Source organism: Pollicipes pollicipes, unplaced genomic scaffold (genome assembly GCF_011947565.3).
Source record: "Pollicipes pollicipes isolate AB1234 unplaced genomic scaffold, Ppol_2.1 Scaffold_3718;HRSCAF=4362_pilon_pilon_pilon, whole genome shotgun sequence".
In the NCBI taxonomy this organism is placed as follows: domain Eukaryota; kingdom Metazoa; phylum Arthropoda; class Thecostraca; order Pollicipedomorpha; family Pollicipedidae; genus Pollicipes; species Pollicipes pollicipes.
The window spans coordinates 241,007-265,368 of NW_023596361.1; the positions used below are offsets into that span (position 1 = coordinate 241,007).

Consider the following 24,362-nt stretch of genomic DNA (forward strand, 5'->3'; position numbering starts at 1 on the left):
GCAAGAAGAGGAGACAGAGGAGAGGAGAGAGAGAGGGAGCGAGGAGCGAGAGAGAGAGAGAGAGTGAGAGAGGGAGAGAGAGAGAGAGAAGAGAGGAGGAGATGAGAGGAGAGACGAGAGAGAGAGAGAGAGAGGAGATGAGAGAGAGAGAGAGAGGAGGGAGAGAGAGGAGAGAGAGAGAGAGAGAAGGAGAGGAGAGAGAGAGAGAGAGAGAGAGAGAGAGAGAGAGAGAGGAGAGAAGAGAGAGAGAGAGGAGAGAGAGAGAGAGAGAGAGAGAAGAGAGAGAGAGAGAGAGAGAGAGAGAGAGAGAGAGAGAGAGAGAGAGAGAGAGAGAGAGAGGAGAGAGAGAGAGAGAGAGAAGAGAGAGAGAGAGAGAGAGAGAGAGAGAGAGAGAGAGAGAGAGAGAGAGAGAGAGAGAGAGAGAGAGAGAGAGAGAGAGAGAGAGAGAGAGAGTCGCGCACCGTCAGCCCCGCGGCGAGAGGCAGGTGCCCCGCCGCTGGTCCGGGACGTCGCACTGATCAGCACGCGTCGCGGTCGTCGGCCGATGCCCCGCCCGCGCGGTAATTGGTCGGCACGATCGACTGCCGCGCAGGACCGAAGCACCGGGGCCCATCAGCACGGCGCCGGCTCCCGGTGGCACCGACCCCCCTCCCTCGGCCCGGCCCGGCCGGCACGGCCGCAGCTGGCGGCGGCGCGGTGTTCGACCACGGCCCGTGCCGGCGGTGGGCGTCGTTGAGATGTGATGTTCCGTGGCGCAGGGCAGCGCATTTCCGCGACACATTCACGGATCACCGAGGCCGGTTGGCGCAACAGCTCGTCTGATTCTACAAGGCGTGCACACGCACAGCAATCAGCGTTTTTTTGTTTTTGTTTTTTTTTTTACCTCGGCGGGGCGCAATAAGGGCTCCTTGACACTCAGACAGAATGAGATCCTTTACTGCGCAACAAGGTAGGCAGTACGTTATATACGAACCCAATGATTGCTAGCCACTTGGACGAACGGCAGGACTCACTGTGCTTATATGATTTCGAGCAAGCGGCACAAGCGTCTCGGGACTGGCCATGCATGTCAGGCGCTTGTGCCAGCCGAGCGTTTATTGCGTGCACTCACAGCCCAGCAGCGAAGTGGGTCACATCCAGGGCAAATGGTCATTTTTGCCGGCGGTCTGTCAGCCGAGAGCGCGGCGGGCGCCGAGAGATCTCCTTTGTGCCGCACAATGCTACAGTGCGACCGGCCGTGTCAGAAGGGCCGCCTGGCCGGCTGCCAGCTGGCCATTGTATATCAGTCGGCCGAAACAAAGCGCACGCCCTCGGGCTGGTGTCTGAATAACTATCAGTCAGTGACACCGAGCCGCGGCGCCCAAAGTCTCTCTCGCTGGCCACGCGGTGCAGTTGACGTCCCGTGCCCCACCCGTACACTGCGGAAAGGTGGCGCCTCAAGGTGGGGGATGAATTTCGCAGCCGTTTTTTCTACTCATCAAAATATTTATAACACAACAATATGAACCCCAGGAGGCCTCGGAAAACGCTGAGCCAAGGACTCAGACAGGCATCAGCGCTCTACATTGACGGCGGCCCTCGCCCCCCCCCCCCCCTTCCCCTCCACCGACGCGGCGGTACCGACCTGCAGTGCACCACGATGGGTCCGTCGAGGTCGGGCGTGCGGTGACGCAGGCAGATGCGGATCCGTCGCCGGAACTCCAGAATGGCGTTGGAGAAGGGGCACGAGTGGCACGGCCACTCGGTGTAGTGGAACTGCAGCACGGTCCGCTCCTGCCGGACGGCGACGGGGAGGCAAGATGCGGTCACCTGAACACGCGCCCGACAAAAGACGCGCCTCAAGGCCAGTGCAACGCGTCGAACACGTCTCAGAGCCCGCTTTGTCCAGCTTTGAGCGCGACGAGCGCCTCATCCCACCGGCTCAGTGCGCGCGCACCCTGACGCCACCTACAAGCCGTACTCGGGGTGGGGGCGCGAGCACGGCGCAAACACAGCTGGGCCATGTCAAGATCGACACCGGACAGCGCCGACAGGTGGCCAGCGCCGGCGGAGAGGCCTCGCAGCCTCCGACTGGCCGACATCACTGGCCTGCGGGCGTCACTTTCCGTGAAAAGAAGCCCACCCGAGCGGCCGTGGGCTCAGCCCAGCGACGCGTCACGGCGGGCGTCACTTCACGGGAAGAGAAGCACACCTGAGCGGCGGTGAGCTCAGTCCAGCGACACGTCACGGCGCCGCCGCGGCTCGGCGGGCGGCCGCACCAGCTGAGGCGCCGGCGCGCGTGGCGTCCTCTGATGATGTCGTTACCACCTGACCTTTGGACACGGCAACCGGAGCCGACTAATCATAGACGGCGGCCGCCGGTCGCCAAAGCGTAATCTGGCGTCCAGGGGCGTCAGGCGCCACGCCTGGCGCCATAACCAGCAGAGTACGCCAGCGCCAGGTCGAGGGGCGCCTGTAAACTAGTGCGCTGTGTGCGCGGTAGGTGTGTGCGTCTCAGGTCGTCGGCCGCGCTCAGCCGATCTTAGTGCGCACAGTGCGCTGGTGTGTGATCGCGCGTGCGCTGATCAATGCGTTACCGAGTGCGGCCAACCGGCATCCTTGGCCTGTACGCGAGCGTGCGTGTAGGCCAACAACCATATTGGCTTGTCGGGCTGCGTGCCTGCGTGCCTGCGTGTCTGCGTGTGTGCGTCCGTGCGCGCCGGCGTGCCTGCGTGTGTGCGTCCGTGCGCGCCGGCGTCCAGGCGTCGGGGCGCGGCTCGGCGGGGACGCGTACCTGGTCGTCCTTGTTCAGCCGGATGGTGCGGATGACGAAGTTGGCCAGCTGTTCCTCCTTGAGCACGGTGACGACGATGTCGCCGTACGTCTCCTCCTTGTCCACCAGCACGGGCCAGTACTGGACGCACATCACCTGTCGGCAGCGGAGCGGCACGCCGGTCAGCAGCCGCGGCGCGCGGCTCGACCCAGCGCCGTCACCTGGCGACCGGCCGGGCGGTCACGCGTAGACCCGGGCCGCGCGGACCGCCTCGGTGTCCTGCCAGGTACCGGCCGGCCAGACAGCAGAGCACAGCAGTGGACGGCGACGCGACGGGCCTGACGTCCCTGCTGAACCCCGCCGTAACGTGCGACGCGGCGGTGCCCCGGTCACCGCCTCGGGCCACAGCGCCGCCGGCCGGGTCGCGCGACCCTGCCGCGCGTGCCACTCGGCCGGCTCGCGCTAATAGTCCGCGTGTGTGACGAGGTCCGTGACAAGGGCCCCAGGACCGCCGGGGCTGGCGGTAATACCGGACATTCATGTGGGCTCCCTTCGACCCGGCTTCGATCGTAGGCACCGACCCGTAAGTGGTCACGGGGACAAACAACACGCAATTTGTCCGGCACGGCCTGACAGCGGTTCCTGCGGGTCTGTGACGAGCACAGCTGTCGCTGACTCCTTCCAGAGGCCGTGCCGCCCGCTGCTGCCGCACCACCGCTAGGGCCATTGTCGAGGGCTGTGACATGAGATCTAAATGGCATTCAGTATGCTGACTAGGCTGGAACACGAGCCAGAGCTGTTGCGTCACCGCCGGACGCTGGGGCTGGGACGCCTACGACGAATGCGAGCGAGAGCCGGTGTGTCACCGCAGGACGCTGGGGTCGGGGCGCCTACAACGAACGCGAGCGAGAGCCGGTGCGTCACCGCAGGACGCTGGGGTCGGGGCGCCTACGACGAACGCGAGCGAGAGCCGGTGCGTCACCGCAGGACGCTGGGGCGGGGGCGTCTACGACGCACCAGACCCTGTTTGGAGTGTGGGCGAACGCTGAATCGCGATCTCCACTCAGCCAATGCGGGCACGCTCGCCCACAATAGGCGAAACTATTTCTGGGTCGAGTTGGCCGAACCGCTCCTCTTCGAGATACGAGTACACTCAGCATGAATAACACCGCTATATGGGATCGGCGTCATCCTCGACCGTGCGGCCGGCGCCGAACGTCTGACAAGCGCGGACCTGTCCAAAGCGGTACGAACTGGTACCCGAAGACCCCATCTGGGACATGAGACCATCCCTCGACCATCCCTCGCAGACAATCATCCCCCCTATCGAGAACACAAGACCAGCGGCGCCCAAGAGGTTCAGAACGGCGTCGGACGCTCAGCAGCACGCGCTTGGACAGAACGAGAACGCGTCCACGGTGTCCAAACACCCGCTACGCAACTCATCCGGTTGGCCGACACAGTCCTGTTCCCGAGGGGAGTCCCGTTCACCGTCGGCGAAGCGTCAGAATCAACCGACCCGGCTGCACTCGAACGCTTTCTTCGCAGTTCCGACGCAGATCCGGGACTGGTGCCGACAAAGGTCCATCTGCGCCGCAGCGCTCGATGCGCGCCTGGCGTGCGGCGCAGATCCCCGCACCACACGCAGCGCGGGATCCCGTCACGTACGTCGTTAGTAGGCACGAAAAGGCTTTCCATCGCCATCAACCAATAGGGTGCAGGGTCGCCGCATAGGGTATTAACCTCGCAAGAATGCAAAGTGAGTAACGTAATTATCCTACGACGTTCAAAGCGCCCTCCGTTTGAGGTGCACTTTTCACCACGGCTTGTGTTCCACTTAGCACTAGACTGCGGCTCAGCCCGGCCGCAATCGGCGGCTGAGCACCGTCACCCATCCCGGCTTATGAAACACAAGCCCGTTGTCGGCGGCGCGGCCAGCGCCACGTGATCAGCACGGGGCGGATGGCTGCCGCAATCAGCGGACAGCACCTGACCGGAGCTTATTTTGAGCCGGTCCGGGCGGCTGCCAGTCGCCAAGAGGTCGTCAGCGGCGCGGCTGCCGCACCGCCGGCAGAGCCAGGCACCGGCCGCCACGGACCCGGCCGGGATCAGTCGGCTGAGCCCGCGTCGGCCGGCCGGGGACGCTGCACGGCGGCCATCGACGGCCGCGGGCGGTCCGAGAGGCGGACAGGCGGAGGCGGTCCGTGAGTCCATCAGGCGGCTCGCCACCGCGGCGGCGGCCTCCCTGACGCCCGCCGAGCGCCGGCCGCGGCGCGGCATCAGCCGGTCCGGACCCGGACGCCGCCGCCGGCTACCGGCTGCAGAGGACCACGGCCGCGAGCAGGCGCGCTCCGTCCGCCGCCTCGGCACTCCGTCACAGCCGGCGTGATTGATCGTGCACCACACGCGGCATGCGCCGGCGATCTGTTACATGAAACGCCTGCTGAGGCGAATGCATCTCCGCCAGCGATATGGTTGTGATGGCGGCTGACCGGGAAACGCGTCCAAGCGCTTCCTGTCATCAGCTGTACCGTTCAAGGCAAATACGTGCTATAAACACGGCTCAGTTCCGTAATCAAAACATTGCATGACAGGGCAGGCAGCAACACACCGGTTAATTTCACAAGGCAGAAGCATAAACTGCATCGTTTGTGATCTCATCCAGCAAGCATGCATAACGAAAAATGTTCAGTTTGACCTATGATACACGTTCACGTCATTGATAAATGGGAAGAATCCACGGAATCGAAAGGTGTTTGGCTCATACCCCTACACCGTATTAACGCTCAAAAATGATGTACGCTGTTTTTGTGCCTCGCAGCCTTTTATTTAATTCCAAAAGTCAACATCAACCATTCGTGGTGCCAGCTCCTCATTTGACGAACACGTTTGTGTACGCCAGCTGCGTTGTTCCGCCCCGGGGCGATCGGCGTCGATGTCGGAGGCTGCGCCGGCCCGCGGCGCCGCGGCGCTATGCAGGCAGCCCGCAGCCGGATGGCATGTGCCTCGGACGTGGCCAGTGTTTGCAGGCCTGGCCCCGCCGCTTCAGAAGCGCCCGTCCGCCCGCATCAAAATCGTAACTGGCACCGAAGTTCCAACCGCAGGGCCGGGAGCGGCGGCCAGTGCGATATAGGTGTCGCGGTACCGGCTGGACGGCCGGGCGTGCTCCGATAATACAGGTATCACAGCACCGGCTGGACGGCCGGGCGTACCCCGATGATCCAGGTATCACAGCACCGGCTGGACGGCCGGGCGTGCCCCGATGATCCAGGTATCACAGCACCGGCTGGACGGCCGGGCGTGCCTCGCTGATCCAGGTATCACAGCACCGGCCTGGACGGCCGGGCGTGCTCCGATGATACAGGTATCACGGCACCGGCTGGACGGCCGGGCGTGCTCCGATGATACAGGTATCACGGCACCGGCTGGACGGCCGGGCGTGCTCCGATGTACAGGTATCGCGGCACCGGCTGGACGGCCGGGCGTGCTCCGATGATCCAGGTATCACAGCACCGGCTGGACGGCTGGGCGTGCTCCGATGATCCCAGGTATCACGGCACCGGCTGGACGGCCGGACGTGCTCCGATGATACAGGTTATCACGGCACCGGCTGGACGGCCGGGCGTGCTCCGATGATACAGGTATCACGGCACCGGCTGGACGGCCAGGCGTGCCCCGATGATACAGGTATCACGGCACCGGCTGGACGGCCAGGCGTGCTCCGATGATACAGGTATCACGGCACAGGCTGGACGGTCGAGCGTGCTTCGCTGATCCATGTATCACGGCACCGGCTGTACGGCCAGGCGTGCCCCGATGATCCAGGTATCACAGCACCGCCTCGACGGCCAGGTGTACCCGCAGTCACGCCTGGTACCCGCTCCTGCCGGCGCTTCACATCAGGCGACGGACCTGGCTCGTCCCAGCCCGGGACCGCTGCTCCGGCGCAGCCAGCAGGACCCAGTCGGGAAAGTCCGAGCGGGGCCGGAACCAATGCGCGGCCGCGCCCGCGGCGCCATTGCCGTCGCTCTTTATCCGCCCGGGAGCGCGATACGCTGATCCGTCACGACAGCGGGTCATAACAACGGCCGCGCCGCCGACAGCGCGGCGCCGCGCCACCGCCCGTCAACGAGGCCGGCCGGCCGGGCGGCGCCACACAACACCGGCCCCGACCTCGCTTCCGGTGGAGGCCCGGCCGCTCGGCTCGGTGGAGGCCCCGGCCACATCGCCGGCTCCGATCAGCGGGGAGCGGGCAACGTGGCCCCCGATGGGCGCGCGTCACGCCTCAACCACGCCGCGCTACGAGCAAACACAGGCCTCGCCAGCACGCCCACCGGGACGGGGCGGAGCGCGCGCCCACCATTACGGCGAATAGGTCGCGGCAGCTCGGGCAAACGTGGGCTAGGCATGACGTTGAACGGACCGCGACGGGCCGTACAGGCGTCGGCCAATCATTAAGCCGAAAACGCCGAGACGGTCTCAGTACACGTGGGTTCCGCATGACAGCGAATAGACAGACCAGACGGACACACGGCTACAGCGGGGCCAACTATGGCCATCCCCACGTCGAGGGACGGGCGGGGGGGGGGGGGGCGCTAGGTTGCCGGCCGCGGGTGCCGGGGTGCTGTGCTCGGTGATCGGGCTCACTTTCCAGGAAGTGGTCGATCATTTCACGGCACCATACAACCATCCGCAGTATCCGTGTCGCGGCATGCCTGCATCAGCAGTCTTATCCGTCAAGCCAATTGCAGCGAGCAAACCGAAACATATCCGGAACTGATCATCAAAACCACGACCCATTGATAGGAAATCGAAAACACATCTGGCGCTGAGAATCAACACCGCGACCTAGCAAAGATAAGACAAGCATTCGTCGGCTCCGCTCCTGCATCTTCTGGAGATGACTCACCTTGATAAAGTCGAACGTCTTAGTGAGCATGACGATGCAGGGCGAGTTCTCCTTCCAGACCATGCGCCAGAGGTCGTTGAGCGTGCGTTCGTTGGGGCCCTGTGTCACGATGTAGGCGTTCGGCTTCAGCAAGCTCTGCGGCAGGACGACGGAGTCGTGTGGCGCGGCGCAGCATCACATATCGGTGTGCGGTGCAGCATCATAGACCAGTGTGCGATGCGGCACACCATCACGGACCAGTGTCTGGTGCGGTGCAGCAGCCGTGCGAGGCGGCACAGCATCACAGACCAGTGTGCGGTGCGGCGCAGCATCACGGACCAGTGTCCGGCGCAGCAGCCGAGCGATGCGGCACAGCATCACAGATCAGTGCGCGGTGCAGCGCAGCATCACAGATCAGTGTCTGGTGCGGCGCAGCATCGCAGATCAGTGTCCGGTATGGTGCGGCGCGGTGCAGCATCGCAGATCAGTGCCCGGTGCGGCGCAGCGCTACATATCAGTGTCCGGTCCGGCGAGGCATCGCAGATCAGTGTCCGGCGCGGCGCAGCATCACAGATCAGTGTCCGGTGCGGCGCAGCATCACAGATCAGTGTCCGGTGCGGCGCAGCATCACAGATCAGTGTCCGGTGCGGCGCAGCATCGCAGATCAGTGTTCCGCACTGTAGCCGTGCGTGCGGCGCAGCACCAAGCTTGCATCACAACCACGCGTTGTCAGCGGAATGACCACACGGAAACAGAAGTTCGCCACGACGATCATTTGAGAAGAAGTTGTCCAAAAACAGGTTGTGCCCACTAGGAACCACTAGCACGCGTCCCCTCCAGGAAACCAAGCCCGTAACCACATAATAGGACAAATGTCAATGGCCCCTGAGGATGGCGAAAGTACTCAATGCGTACGGATAATGCCACTCCAGCGGCCCCGCGCGCTTAATGGCGAGGACGTCAGGCTCAGTGCCGCCCCCGGCTGACATCAGCCAGGCGAGTGGCCGGATTGTCATCATCCAGCAAGCCACGCTAATGGTTGGAGGACCCAACTGCTGCGACCCAAACGACCGAGCCAAACAGCCATCGATCGTGACGCGCCGCCGGGAGCCGGCTCGGCGCCGCCAGACTCACCGCGACATTCACACCATCATTTGCGCCATCGAACTTGCCTTCCGAGACTAATGCACGCCTTCAGAATGACAAAGCACCCCGCCCCCAAAGCAAACTGTTCGTGGCAAATGTCGAGCGTCACGAGGTTCACCACACACCACAACTAACGTTCGAAAACGGCACGCAATTTATTCGACCACAAAACACAGCTGCTGGCCATCACTTGCATGTGATTCAAAGTTTTCATAAGCACATTCAGAACTTAAGAAACGGCACATTATCTACGACTGGAAGTTGTGTCGGGAAGTCTCACTGATCAAATTTCGGCGCGCACCGACGATGTCAAACATGACATCCACAGCAGACCCCCATCAAACTACCAGTCCCTGTCAAAACAAAACACAAAAAGAAACGGTGGCGTTGTCTGTGGGCTTTTGGCTATCGGCGCATCCGGACCAGGATTGTCTACTAGCATTCTACGGCGTCCATATCGACAGCCCGGTCCGCAGGCCGCCTTTCCCCGGCACACGCACACACGCACACGCACACGCACATGCACACGCACACACGAGACAGGGGCGGGGGGTCGCTCCGACTCAGCGGCAGGGGGTCCGGTGAGCTATCTCACACTCAAAACCCATCGTCCTGGTGCCGGGCCCCCGCGCCTGGCGGGGAGGGCGACAGTGTCCGCCGGTGCGGAGAGAGCTCGTGAGGCGCTCGTGAGGCCCTCGAGACGTGGCCCAGGAGGCCCGGCGTTTGGTGGGGAAGGCGACGTGTCTGCCATGCGGAAAGAGCTCGTGAGGGTCCTCGAGACGTGGACAAGGCTCGCGCTCGGGTGGGGGGGGGGGGGGGCGACGGTGTCTGCCAGTGCGGGAGAGAGCTCGTGAGGTCCTCGAGACGTGACAAGGCTCACGCTTGGTGGGGAGGGCGACGGTGTCTGCCAGTGCGGAGAAAGCTCGTGAGGCCCTCGAGACGTGACAAGAGCCCCGGACGGCGGGGAGGGCGGCGGTGTCTGCCAGTGCGGAGAGCTCGTGAGGCCCTCGAGACGTGACAGGGGTCGCGGACGGCGAGGAGGGAGGCGGTGTTCGCCAGTGCGAAGACCTTGTGAGGCCCTCGAGACGTGACGAGGGCCGCGGACGGTCGCAGTCAGCAAGCGGACGCTGTCCTTACACTTGGACAACATCGTCCCGTTACGGCAAAACTAACACCGACGGGAGTGCTACAGAATCGGCTCTACACGGCTTTACGTCTACTGCGAAAAAGTCTAGGGATTTTACTTAATTAAATGCCACTTCAGTTGTATTGGGAACCAGGACAGTAGAGGTGATGTCGTGCGCCAAATGACATCCCAGGTACGCCGACATGAGCGCGAAATGGCAAAATGTATACTTCAAATACATATACTTGTCATGGCATCTGCTGAACAAAACACTAGTCTTTACTTATACACGACATCGCTTCCACTGAAAAAACTCTTCCACGACCGAAATTAAACTGCAAAAACACGTAAATCAATCAATACTATAAAGGCAAAAACCATGCAATGGCCTTTACTTACAAGTGATCTTACTTCAACGGTAACGAGCTATACGTGACTTTTGTGCCATGCAATACTAAAAACGTAGTGAATGCGTAACGTAATAAAAACGACAAAACGTAATGCTGCAAACATTTCTTGTCTCTACTAATACATGAAATTACTTCGACCGCCAATACCTGTGCACAATTTTTTTGTCGTGTGATACAGGTCAAACTCCATAAATTATACCCGTCAATTCTTCCGCACCACAGTTTAAGCCTCACCAAAATCCCAGATGAAGCGAACGCATGGGTACAGTTGGACGGACGAAATCGAACTAGATGTGCCCACTCCACGGCATCGATGCAGTATTGCTGGTGTAAATAACGTGATCGAGCGACCAACGACGGTAAAAGTTCCACGCGACATTTCATATGCTGGAAAAACGTATGGGACACTGGAGTGGTGTTCCAAAAAAGGGTTTGGGGACTTAACTGGAAAAACGACAGCCAAACTTGGCACTAACCACATCAAACACGGCGCTCGCCGCGAAGGTCATGGACTCATGCTTAAATAATGGAGACACGCCCCTATCACAGATAAGACGTGGATGGAGGCGGCGACAGAATATTTAACTACACCCCTGGCCTGGTGTTCACTAAAAGGCAACATGGTTTCCACTACAATGACTAAAATAAGGCCCTAGTGCTACACAAGAGAATTATTGTTTCAGAAAGTTGTGTTCCTCATTGAAATTCTGCAAACAAAATGACAGCCTTCGCTCATACGCAAAGCACCGCAAATCGAAAAAATGACGAAATATGACGGATGATTCTTTTTCGTGTCGAAACCACGGAGTGTTTATTACAGTATTGCCCAGTAACCTGCCAGTTATTCCTAAGTCGCCGCTAGGTGCGCACGCATTTTCCATTAAGTGGCTAAGTATTGGCGGTAGAAGTAATGTTAGGTGAGCGTAAAAGCTGTATAAGCTTCTGCAGCAGAAACATGACAGGTGTACATCGCTGAACTATAAGTTTTTGGCAGCAGCAGTAATAATAGGTATACGTTTCTTGAAGTATAACTTTGGCGTGTAGCACTAATTCCCTTGAAGTCTGCGGTAGAAGTAATGTGTACAAGTCATGACTGGCCTAGTTTTAGCAGTAGAAGTAATGACGGATGACAGGTCTTGACGCGTCGAAATAATGTCGTGTTTAAGTACTGTCAGTAGAAAGGCAGCACTCTTATTGGTACCAGTTCTTGCTGTAGCACTAACGCCGTGGAGCGCCCACGCAGAGATAGCATCAAAGGCTCAGGGGGGGAGGGGGAGGGAGGAGGTTCTGCGACGGCCGGCGGTTCGGCCGGCGGTGGGACCTCACACAGACGCGACCAGGACTCCTCCCGCTCTCGAACACGGCGCACGGAGACAATGGCGGCGTGGCAAGGCGCGGAGGCGACGCAAAACCTGAACAATGAGCCGCCAATGCCAGCGTTCCGCCCCGCTCCGAATCCCGGCCAGCGACAGCCACCGCCGCCGCCGGCTCGGAGCCGCACCGCCTCGTCCGGCCCGGTGCGGCCCGTTAACGCACCGTCGGCGACCGGCACGCTCGCCCCCAGCCTCCATCCCCCATAATGCCACTCACGTCCACGTAGGAAGCGTTGATGTAGTCGGACTCGGCCTCGTCGACGGGCTCCGGCTCGGCCGGCAGCATGTCCAGCACCACCCGGTTGTAGTCGTCTGGCAACGGGCGGCACGGGAGGCGCGGTCAGTCCGTGTGCGACGCAGCTGGCCGCTACACAGCTGAGTGGCCTGCAGATTGGCTGGTCAATTTGACCGAGACATGAGTCGCCACGACAGCTTCGTGAGATAACATGGTGCACTGGGAACAAGCTAAGCAGTATGGACCCTTTCACGCCAGTCACGCCCATTTGAACATAACAGACGTGAGTATGAAACAAATGACCATTACTGTACGCGCGATTGCATTAACGCAGCTTGGAGCCGCAGCAGATGGGTCACCAGCCCGACTGGGCTCGACTCCCAATAACAGTCTTAAGATGCCAGAACGTCGCAGGCGGGGGCCACCACCAAGTACTCACATGGCACCATCTTCTGGTTTTTGGTTCTTGGTCTCGTTGCACGGTTTGCTGCCGTGACGCGAGGGGTGCGGCTCGATTCGCCCTGCATGCTGTGGAGAGACGGCCCGGTTAGAGGCTGACAAACGCCATGAACATTGGGCCGCACAACTTCCGGAGCCGAAGCGAACATCGTAGGTTTCAGGAGCACCGACAGCCAGGCCCATTTTAGCACTGACTGCGTGCAAACCGGCCGATAACGTCGCCAGGCAGTGACCGCAGTGACTACTCCAACCCACACATCGTCAGATAAACGACGCAGACATCGAGAGACACACAATCTCCGCGGCTGCTCCGCCGGTTGCGTGTCGGCTGCGCGGGCGCCACGCCCCGCGGCCGGTACCTGACAGCCGAGCGAGCCCAGCTGCGCCACAAGCTGCCGGCGACAACACGCCGCCCGTCCGGCCGCTGCCGCGACATTCCGGGCGTCGGTCGATAGCAGCCCGTCAGGACGCCAAGGAGAAGACCGCGGACGGCATCTGCGGGCCGGTTCATCTGAGATCTGAAGCCGAGCCGAGCCCAGCCGAGCCCAGCCGCGCCGCGCTGCCACTGCTCGGCGATCAGGGCGCCGCGCAGGGCCAGCTGGGCCGCGGCCCGGCGCGCACCTGTCCGGCTGGCCCGCCAGGCCGGCCGTATCGCCGGCATCGGGTGGCCGCCGCTCGACTAATGGTGCGCGGTGCGACACACGACGCGGGTCGGGCGGACCGGCCTGTCACCAGCGGCCGCGCCGGATGATGTCAAGGAGCCGCCACAAGGCCGGCGCGCGTCAGGACAACCGGCCAGACGCGGCCCGGGTCCTGCTGTGTGAGGACAACCGGTCAGACGCAGCCGGGTCTGCTGTGTGAGGACACCGGCCAGACGCGAGCCGGGTCTGCCGTGTGAGGACACCGGCCAGACGCGGCCGGGAGTCCTATGCGAGGACATCGGCCAGACGCGGCCCGGGTGTCCTATGCGAGGACACCGGCCAGACGCGGCCGGGTGTCCTATGCGAGGACATCGGCCAGACGCGGCCGGGTGTCCTATGCGAGGACACCGGCCAGACGCGGCCGGGTGTCCCATGCGAGGACACCGGCCAGACGCAGCCGTGAGTCCTATGCGAGGACATCGGCCAGACGCGGCCGGGAGTCCTATGCGAGGACACCGGCCAGACGCGGCCGGGTGTCCTATGCGAGGAACACCGGCCAGACGTAGCCCGGTCTGCTATGTGAGGACACCGGCCAGACGCAGCCGTGTCTGCCGTGTGAGGACACCGGCCAGACACGAGTCGCTCCGCCATCAGGATGCCGGCAGGTCGCGCGGACCGACCCGGCGCTGGCCGCAGCACGGGCGCCGGCACTCGTCTCCCCCGCTCAGCCGGAGCCACGCGTCAACAGCCGAAGCGTTTCAGAAACAGCGGGCCGGGGCGGGCGCACGGGGCGCCAGTGGCGCCGGGCCGCCGCAAAAACAAACACAAACATACGACACACGAAGGGCGCCGCGCCCGCTCGTGGCAGCGGAGCCAGAGGCCGCGCGCACTCGACAAAACAATGACGCTCCCCGCTGTCCGACGCGGACTGCGGAGAGTGGGTGACCGGAGGCGAGGCCGACCATGTGTTTCAAACGCGTTTATCTCGTCACACAACACAGGTGGTGGAGCTGACACGGCCGACTACGATTTATTTAGGCAGCTGCACAAGTGTCGCAATGAAGCGGCATCGGCACTCGGCTATGTAAATGACTTGCCGGAATGTGAATGAGCACGCGAAAACAGTTGTGTGCATCTTACCGTGCATTGTTTCTTTTGCACACAGGGACGCCGCGCATAAATATGTTGGTAAGTGTGACCACTGCGCCGACCCGCGCGCTGCCACTTCTCCTTCACAACGAACCTGCTTTACATTCTCGCCATGTCCTCCTCGTCCGAGGATGGGCATCGTTAGCTACGTGAGAGACTCAAATGCCTAAAGAACGCTCCAGCGCACCCCAGCAGACCGCGCCGTCACTTAGCCCTCGCCGGACGAGGGAGGCTCCTCGGGACTCCCGGAGACTTTTCAGTCACTAACGCATACCGCTGACGCTCCGCACGACCAGAGTTTTGAACATTTCCACACCTCCTGTGAAAATTTGAAGACTGTCATAAGCAATTTATCTTAGGACTTATCAATGTCTCGTCGGTCACCTGCGTTCGAAATTTAATGACGTGTTTGTCCACAACACGCGTTCCGCAGAACGCGTGTTGTGAACAAAGGAAAGCAAAAGGAAAAAGGAAAGCAAAACGCAACGTCTGGCAAATGTCACGTATCGCCCAACCCGAGCTTTCTTGAGAGCTTTCGGTTTTGATCTTGAGATCTGAGAGATTTTGTTTCGTTGCACACTTCGATGATTTGAACTACATACGTCTTCCCCGCCGCCATCGGTGTACTTTTCACCAGAAGAACGCATCGACCAATGGTTTACCAGTGCCAGCTATTTACAATACTCCCTCCACGGCATATTATACGCCCACGACAAGAAGTGTTACGAATGTTTGAGATGCGTAGTGATGCATTTCAGGATTAACAAATTGAGCATCAGCATAAGCAATACAAACAGCGCGGCAAAGGTTTGTAACACAATAAACGCATCGTCGGTGTCGCAAAACACGCGGCACCCAGTCAGTTGACATCAGTCCACATGGCGATTCTGTGTTGGGAGATAGCCGGCGGGTAACAAAACCGTAACATGTCACTTGTGAGCGCTCCTCTCACTCTCTAGCTCCTTTGTCCAAGACTAAAGACCTTAAGAATGCGCTCGGAAAACTCACAATTTGTTATACTAAAATGGCATCTTTTCAAATAACGGCGACCCACAGCCAGCAACATTGCAGCTCGCCAACGCCTGTGATGAACGGGTTACTAAATGGCCTGCAATTGCATGCATCGTCAAATAAACTTATCTAAATGAAAAGATTTACGAGGCCCGCCATCATGACGTCCCTATAACTCTGCCGAGACTAGACTGGTTTATCTGGAACAGAACGTGCCACGAACGAAGCCATGAGGCTGGGACGGCCCGCGCCTTTGTCCGGTCCCGAGACAACGGCGATCATCTCTCGGGGCCACGACCCCGCGGCGGGGCGGCCCTCCACGGCAGCCAGCGCCGCCGCCGGCACCGCCTCCGCGCCCGGCCGGCCGCTGCGCCGGGCGCGGAGGCGGCGGCGGCGCCCTCCGAACCGCAGGCCGCGCACCGCCACCCAGCACCGGCCGCTGGCAGCGCGGCGCCGCCGGCTGCCAACTCAATGCCGGCTCGCGGTCCGGCCGGCTGACGTATCCAGCGGGGCGGTGTCGCCGGCGGCGGCACGCGGCCGGCGCACAAACAACGGGCGCGGCCGCCGCCAGAGTGCCGGCCGAGCACGTCGGCGCCGCCGGCCGGCAGCTGTCGCCCAGGTCGCGCACCGCGGCGCCTGGCCGGCCGACGGCCGACCCAGCCCGGCAGGTCATGGCCGCCGCCGGCGCCGCCCGCGCCCCGGCCAGTCGGCGGTCGTTTACCGGGCGGCTCCTATCCGTCGGTGTTGACGCGTCTCTCACAAAGGCCGAGCTGTGTCTGGTGCCGCGGCCCGCCGCCGGGGCCGCATGGGCCGCCCGCAGCGCGGCGTTCGCCCCCCGCCTGTCCGTCCGTCCGTCTCCCACGGCGACCGAATGTGGGCCAGCGGGCCGTGCGCGCCCGCGATCCTGACCCAGATCGCCGTCGGCAAGGTCGCCTGAGCGCCGAGGCCGGCCTGAATGGGGCCGGCGCGGCCGCCCGGTCCCGTCGGAGCGAAGACAACGAGCGCCGAACAAAAGGGGGCTGGCGGCCGGCCGCTGCGCCTGCATGATACTGCAGCGGCCATGTGAGGGGAGCCCACTGGCCGGGTCCCGCGCTCAGCGTCAGCTGGCTCCACCGCTCGCTAATTGCGGGCGGCGGCCGCAGTGTTAACCAGCGCGCTAACGAGGAGGCCACTTACCTGAAATTCGACTTTGAACAGAATCGGGTACTTTCTGTGCTGCTCGCAATACTTGATGAAGTTGGCCTTCTCCACGGGCTTCTTGGGAATGGCTCGGATCGCTTTGTCCTCCTCGCTGCGGGGAGACACCTCTGTCAGCAAGCGATCACCGGCTTGGAGCGTCGGGCCGCACGGTGGGCCGTGCTCGGTCGCCACGTCAGGGGGCAGCTCAGATGACGCTGTCGTGTCGGCGCGGTGTCGTAGCGAGCTGACGACGCAGCATCTGCCGTGCGCACACCAGACCGGGTGGGCTGGACTAAGCCAGACGGACCAGGGGGTGCCCAGTACACATGCGTTTGTGAGACGTCCGCCGGAGCCGCCGTGAGCCTGGGGCCGACGGTCTCTGAGCCAATCCCCAGCCCACGCACAGGCTACCGGCTCCGACAGACGGTACCGCAGCGTGTCGGAAGACAGTGCGACTCTATCCAAGATGACCGCCGGCGCTGTGGCCCCCGGCAACAGCACTGCTCCATCACATATTGCTGACCGGGCCGGACAGCCGGTATCGGACCGTGTGGGAGGGCTGTGCCGTGCCAGGACCCGGCCGCCGCCGCCTCTCGGAGGATCACCGACCCTCGCAGGCAGCCAGTCGGCCCGAACAGAAGGCATCGGACCGTGTCAACATGCTGCGCCGTGGGCCAGAGTAAGCCGCCGGCCGGATGTAGCTCCGAGCCGCGGTCCAGATTAATCAGGAGACACGAACATTAGAGCACAGGGATTTCACTGGGCAAATATTAGTGAGCTTCTGGCCAGCGGAGGACAGCACGCTATGGTCGGTGACGGAACTGGCTCATGTCATTAATACCCTTCACATTGCCCGTATTTTTAAGCATCAGCGTGGGTGCGACTGGTTGTTATGAACAACAGAATGTTCATATTGCTTTTTGAAGCTTATAAGTGTATACTTGAGGGACGCTTACTATCCTTCTTGCAGTTATGAAATACAAAAGTGCCACAACAAAGGAAAACGTGCATCGTTAAGCGAGCAAGCAGCCAACAATACGTCACAACGTTTCCAATCCCGCGGAAATGAGACCATGGACTGCAACATCGTCACACAATCCCCCACCCATCCCCCCACCCCCACCTCAACCCACCCAACCTGACTTCAGCTCCCCCCATAGCGACGATCATCCACTGAACGGCATGCGTCATAACGACATCATAACGGTTATTCCTAAGATTGCACACAATCCATTCAACTGAAAATGCGCAAAATGATTCTTGAATGATGCTTGAAATGATGCAAATTCCACCCAAGGAAACGTCTTAACGTAACACGTATGCATTATGCTCAAAGCATATAGCTTGCAGCTGTAAACGTGAAGCACAAAGTAGCTTGAAAGTGAAAGTGTGATTAAAACACTTAAAGTGGATTACAGGTCGTGTTAAAAAGAATGTCCAGGTTTTTCGAACTGACCCTGGAATCAACAGTGAAACAGTATCTAAGTCTTGAACAGTTCTAACCAGTTCTTGGCACCTGGCATTGACAGTTGAGAAAACATCCCGTACGCGGCGAGACAGAGATGTGGTGATGTTTCAATCGGTGTGCCCCATTCACGACCATTCCGTCCATCACTGGGGCCCTCACTTATACGTCGAATTTATAGGGGCCTCGATTTATATGGTGAAACTTACGGTCACCATGGCGACAATTACAGGGTATGAGGGTACGGGGAGGAGAGACCCGGAATCGACCGGCCATATGGAGATGCCTAAAAGTGAAATGAAAATTGGGCACATGTAGGTTGTTTGCCGGCCTTGTTAGAATGCGCAGTGTCTGAGTGTCTGCACGTTCGAGCACTCATGACCTGACTGCAATGTACTGATGATGCACGACTGCAAGCTGAATGTGATGGAACGGTTAACGTCAAGCCCAGGTCCACATAGTTTGCCCCGTGAAATGTACCAGATATTTGCAACCTCAGAATGAACGGTACGGTGACCTGTAGAGCGTGTGCTCAGCTATCTAACTTGCATGCGCATGATTGTGTAATCGCATGCTAAAACAAACATTATAAACGGGGTGACATAAACATGTCGAAATTATTTTACAACGCAATTATCTGCCACGCTCAAAAATTTAAACATGTAAGTTTCACCACTGCGCAACGCAGCATTTGTAACACTAACATATGTTCCCACGGAAGGCGTACCATGGGACCGAAAAACAGTTCAAATCATAGCTACTTGGGTGTCCCATGTCTGCATAAAAAAAACACTCGAAACAAAATGTCCCTCAAATAATCGCAATTTATAACACTGGCAAGTTTAATCAAGCAGAAAAGGTTTGAATTCACACAACAACTGGGCATTTTGGGCCCAGTGCAACGCACTTTCTACGCTAATGTCTGCGCTACCGTGCAATGACTCTTTCCAATTCTATCTTGTGATGTTGAGAAAGGACACAATCAAATGCTTGTTCTGGTGCCCACTAGAGGAGCTGCACGCGAGCTCCCAAACAGCCGCACACCTGCGGATCGCATCCGTTGAGATCAATCCTCACTGATAGTCAGCTGCCGCATAAAACCTGCCATGAGCCGACAAGATCCACTCACAGTGCCATATACCGTCTCAGCATTCCGGCTTGAGATGGCTCAATGGCGGGATGCCCGTTGCTATAGCTAGATATCTGGACTGGACTACATATATCGCCTCAGCATTCTGGCTTGAGATGGCTCAATGGCGGGATGCCTGTTGCTATAAGCCAGATATCTGGACTTTCCGCTTTCTTTCACATGGGGCCCATTATTAGTTTTACACGCACATTTCAGCTTCCTTTTGGAGAAAGGTGGCCTAAAATGTTCATAACTATAATCTCACATATGGTTCTGTCATGCGCTCTGCGCAGTGTGGTGTATTGATCTTGCATTCCGAGCCTTTAGACAATTGCTTGCGCGTACATATTACAGCAGCTTTTCACTGACAACGGCGATCCCAAATGTGGTACATTTATATTGACGTGTTCATCGATAGCATAAATCATGTTGCCAAGCTTGCTTGGCCAGGTCGATTTCTGTTAAAATGAGAACTTCCGACTTACAATGCGACAAACGCAAAGCTCAAGGGCTTTACTTTTTATATAAAATATAAAACTGTTATATTTGGACTGCTTATGAAACTGCCTCGTTATGGGAGTGATCGCCGTTGTACAATAACCTCCAACTTTGAATTATAAAAAGCGCTTAATCAAATAGCTGTTTGTCTAGGGACTGGACCGATTCTTTGTTATCACCAATTGAAACAGAACTGATTTAACAACGGCTTTCGGTCGACCAAATGTTGGTGTCCTAGGTTGACATCACTAGATCCAACCGCCGCCCACCGCCACAGCTGGACCGGCGGGACGGGACCAGCACCCACCGTCCAGCGGTAACCGGTGGAACGGACCACCACCCACCGTCCAGCCGGTACCGACGGGAGCGGACCAGCACCAACCGTCCAGCGGTACCGGCGGAACCGGACCACCACCCACCATCCAGCGGTACCGGCGAGACCAGACCGGCACCCATCGTCCAATGGGACTGGCGGGATCGGACCCCCCCCCCCCCCATCGCCACGGTGGGACCGGACCACCACCCTTCGCCAAAGCGGGACCCGGCGGGATCGGACCAGCACCCACCGTCCAGCGGTACTGGCGGGATCGGACCACCACCCACCGTCCAGCGGTACCGGCGGGATCGGACCACCACCTATCGTCCAGCGGTACCGGCAGGATCGACCACCACCCACCATCCAGCGGTACCGGCGGGAACGGACCACCACCCACCGTCCAGCGGTACCGGCGGGAACGGACCAGCACCCACCGCCACAGCGATAACCGGTGGACCCGGACCACCACCAGCACCCGTGCCCCGGGCGCTCGTTACCGGATCGAACGGCGCGGCGGGACCGGCCTTACCGATGGGGATCAGGCCGCTGTTGAGCATGCTCAGCTGGATCTTGGCCGGGATCGAGATGATGTAGCTGCCGGCCGAGCCCATCACGCGGTGGCGCCGCCTGGGCTTGGTGTCGACGTAGCGCTGGGCGGAGCGGGCGCGGCGGCCGCGGAGCCGCGGCGCCCCGTCGCCAGACGCGTCCGACGCCAACCGACAGCCGAGCTGCGCCCTCGTCCAGACGGTCCACGCTGTGGCCGCGCATCTCGACCATAGCGCGTGCACCCCGACTACGGCCCCGCCGGCCGACTGAACGGCGGTGGCGGTGGGCGGCGGCGGTGGCGGCCGCGTCGGTCCGTCGCGTGACGTTGCCGTCCGACGGACCGCGGCTTAGAGTGGACACTCACCACCGACGGACGGCGGTTTATGGTGGGCACTAACCGGACGGCGATCGGACCGGGCTTATGGCGGACCACCGGGGTTCATGGTGGAGACCGACCGAAGGATAGCGGCTTATGGTGGAAACCGACGACAGCCAGAGGTGGAACGGTCGACCCATGACGGCGGTGGCGACAACAGACAAAACGGACCCCGTGAACCACGGAGAGGCACAGCTCGGACGACGGTCGTGGGGAAGAACCCCCGCCCCTCCGGCGCGCCGGTCCGCCTGTGTCGTGACTGATCATCTAAACAGCCAGCCGGTGGTCCGCCGCCGGGCACCGCCCAGAATCGGTGAAGCCTGGCGCCGCGGGTCACAAGACACTCGGCGCCCCGGCCAGCACCAGCCCGGACTCCTCCGCCTCCGCCGGGTGCCGCCGGTTAGCCCGTGTCGTGGCTGATCATGTGAACGGTGCAGTCGGTGACCCACCGGCGGGCACCGCCCAGGATCGGTGACGACCCTGGCGCCGCGGGTCACAGGACACTCGGCGCCCCGCCAGCACCAGCCCGGGCTCCTCCGCCTCCGCCGGTGCCGCCGGTCAGCCTGTGTGGTGACTGATCAATCTGAACCGTCAGTCGTGACCCACCGGTGGACACCGCCCAGGATCGGGTGGCGCCTGGCGCCGCGGGGTCACAGGACACTCGGCGCCCCGGCCAGCACCAGCCCGGGCTCCTCCGCCTCGCCGCGTCGCCGGCTTGCAGCGGAGCCCCGGCCGAGGCCCGCGCCAGCCGGCAGGGTCGGGCGCCCGGGCGCCGGCGTCGAGGTCGGAATGCCGGCAGAATGCGCCGGCCGCTGGCGGAGTTCGGCGAGCAAACCCGCACCGGCCGCCCGCTAGCGGCGGGGGGGGGGGGAGGGGCGGGGTCGGAGGGCCGAGACCCCACCGGCCACCGCTGGCGGGGCGAGTGTGGGGGGTCAGGAGACCGCACCTCCAGCGGGCCGGCCGCCGGCACACGCAGCCACCGGACCCCGTACGGACAAGGAGACACTCATCTCTTAGTGCAGGACCGACAGTTCCGACCTACAGGGTGCACATGAATTATGCACATATGTGCCTTCAAGTCTTACAAGTCCTGACTCAAGCTCTGATTTCAAAGAGGGTCGAGATTGCTTGTTCAAGTTATATAAACACGCCACCTGGTGTTCGCCCCACTTGTGGACACCCCTCGGCCGACACATGAAACGGGACCGCAGCCTGCATGGGCCCAGGTCCGGGGGCCGAGGTGAGCTGGAGGCGGATCTGCAGCCATGCGCCGCGGCGGTACGGCTCCCTGCTGCCGTACCCGCCGCCTCCCCCCCCCCCCTCCCCCCCCCCCCACACTGTTCGCTGCTCCGCTGCTCTGCTGTCGCGTGTTAGGCTCTTGAACGACTGTGGACGCCTGTGCGAGCACTTCTGAGTATGTCATGTGACAACCAGTGAGCTATTCTTCTGTCATCCTGACGTGAGGCCGTATAGTCACGAGCATATTAAGGATAGCCCCAATCAAGGGGGTCGTGCCCGCCACACGCGACCCGGCAAGAGCCAGCGGACATTTGGCAGGAAGTGTGAGTCGGGCTTCGCGGCCTTTTGCGGGTTAAAATTTGAACAGACAAAACTATACATTTTTGCAAGCATTCAAATTTCAAAACCTTCAAAGAAACAGACCGCACAGCCATATACAAGACAATCATTCAATATTCATATTTTGTTTTTCTAGCGAGCCCCCAGTTGATAGAAAACCCGTGGCAGACACAAGACAATCAATTTCCCCGATTATTTCAACGAACAAGTCAAGATTAACTATCTAAATTATCGAAGTTGGGGCCTGATTGCATTGAGTAATAGTCATGTGGCTCGTTAATATCAACACGACACGCTGAGCTAAGCCGTTATTGTAAGGACGAGGAACATTTAAATTTTGCTGTTTCATACACAAACCAAAACTCAGAAACACCATTAATGATTGATGACATAACCGAACAGTGTGACGTTCACTGCTATAGCCACGCTCTCTGATCTGTGTAGTCCGCAGTTACAGGTGTATGACATGCGCAACTCTTGTACAAATCCTAGCGGTGGAAACGCAGATCGTGTCCCTTTATGCTTGCGCTTGTTTACACTTTCAAGAGCATATAATTTAGCCCGCGATAACAGGGGGTCATACGTGCGACACTTGGTCTTCAGGCATGTGTCAAAAATTCCAGTACAACATATGACGTCAGCCATTGCACACAGTTCAGGAAGCTGCATCCAACACAACACATGACGTCAACCATTCGATATAATTCAGGAAGCCGCACACGGTACATAGACGAAAGCCACTCGATGAAAGAAAGGACGCTGCAGTCGTCAGACATGTGAACGGCTATTTTAAACATGCTCTGGTCAGTATTCGTTCACGTCGAAATTTGCATTCAGCATTCAACCACACATTTTATGACATTGCTTAGAGTGAATAAGGCCAACTGAGCGACACTGACGGCACTCTTGGACGAAAGTGCTGCTGATGTCCTTTTACGTAGCACCACGCAAATGACTTAGTGACGGACATCCTCGACAGCAACATGGACAGTGGTAGGAGGGAAATGTGGACCCTTTCAAAATCACCACCACCATTCTTCCGTACTGGGGAATAAGGTGTCAATTTAAGAACAGCAAATGTCACGAACGAATCTGAATATCTTTCTTGAATCCGGCGCATGTATATTGGCTATTATGACGCAATCGCCTTCTGTGCTGTGGCAGACTGAAAATTGCAAGTTCTAGCGGAAGTGCAGCATAAAAAGCTCCCCATTTCCAGGACTGTCAGTCATGTGTGCTCGTGTACAGAGCAATGAACTAAGGAGGCTTACTAAGATTTGAAAGTACCTAGCATTTCATCCTTTATCAATGCAAAGCCATCAGTCGTTGTAACCAATTTTTCAAGACCAACCTCATGGTGTACTGACGTCAGGTAGAACGGAAAAATTTCTGGCGCATCTTGGTTAGGGTTCCAACTCCAATTTTACACCGTTCCTTCCCATTTGTAGTTGGAAACTAGCATTAATGTAAAATATTTTTGGCGCCATGGAATTCCCCCATATGCCCAAAATTAAGAAGAAGACACATTACAAAACAAAGATTGTATTTAACCAAATATTTGCGAGTTAATGCCGGGCCAGCATGGCAGCACGGTGGGCTCTACGAGCCAAATCCCCGACTGGCTGGGGCGGGGCGAGCCGCCGAGGGGCTGCGGGCTGGCAGTCTGGAAAGAGGCGCGTCTGTAGTTCCAGCACATGTCTCAGTCAAAATGAAAAGGCTTTTTTACCAAGAACGGTCCGTGGCGGGTTTGTGGTCAGATAACTGGCCGCTGATGCCACATAATTCACCAAATAGTCAAAATAATCCCGTGATGGCTCCCAGAAACTAAGAAATGGCGGCTATCCTAAAAGTCCAACATCGAACAAAACAACGCACTTCTGGTACGATGGGCCACCTCCAATGTTTAAAGTTCAGCGAGAAAAACAACACGCTTTAGGTATGACAGATCACCTCGCACTGTCAGAAGGTCCACGTGGTCCTACACGACGTCACGTGAATTGGTTTTGCGGATCAACTTCAGTGGAGCATTAACACGCGCCCGGATGGCCGGTTGGATACCCTTCGCTCGAGTAGGGGTTAATTTGA

At 59.5% G+C, this 24,362-nt stretch overlaps 1 protein-coding gene across 1 annotated transcript; it reads right to left on the minus strand.

Annotated features, from left to right (window-relative positions):
• Positions 1–518: 518 nt before the first annotated feature.
• LOC119092961 (receptor-type tyrosine-protein phosphatase kappa-like) lies at positions 519–12,384 on the minus strand. The gene is made up of 6 exons (XM_037215858.1): positions 12,370–12,384; positions 11,913–12,007; positions 7,662–7,796; positions 2,774–2,908; positions 1,621–1,773; positions 519–581 (listed from the first exon to the last, which is right to left on the minus strand). The coding sequence occupies exons 1-6, from the start codon at positions 12,377–12,379 to the stop codon at positions 519–521; spliced, it is 591 nt and encodes a 196-aa protein (XP_037071753.1). The 5' UTR covers positions 12,380–12,384.
• Positions 12,385–24,362: the final 11,978 nt, after the last annotated feature.

Bases quoted from the DNA above. Each gene is read 5' to 3' on its own strand.
- LOC119092961 (XM_037215858.1), bottom strand. The intron at 7,797-11,912 runs GTGAGTGGCATT...GTCCTGCCGCAG, and splicing joins TCAACGCTTCCTACGTGGAC to AGCTTGCTGAAGCCGAACGC. The intron at 582-1,620 runs GTACCGCCGCGT...CCTGCGCGGCAG, and splicing joins TCGTGGTGCACTGCAGGTCG to TCGATCGTGCCGACCAATTA.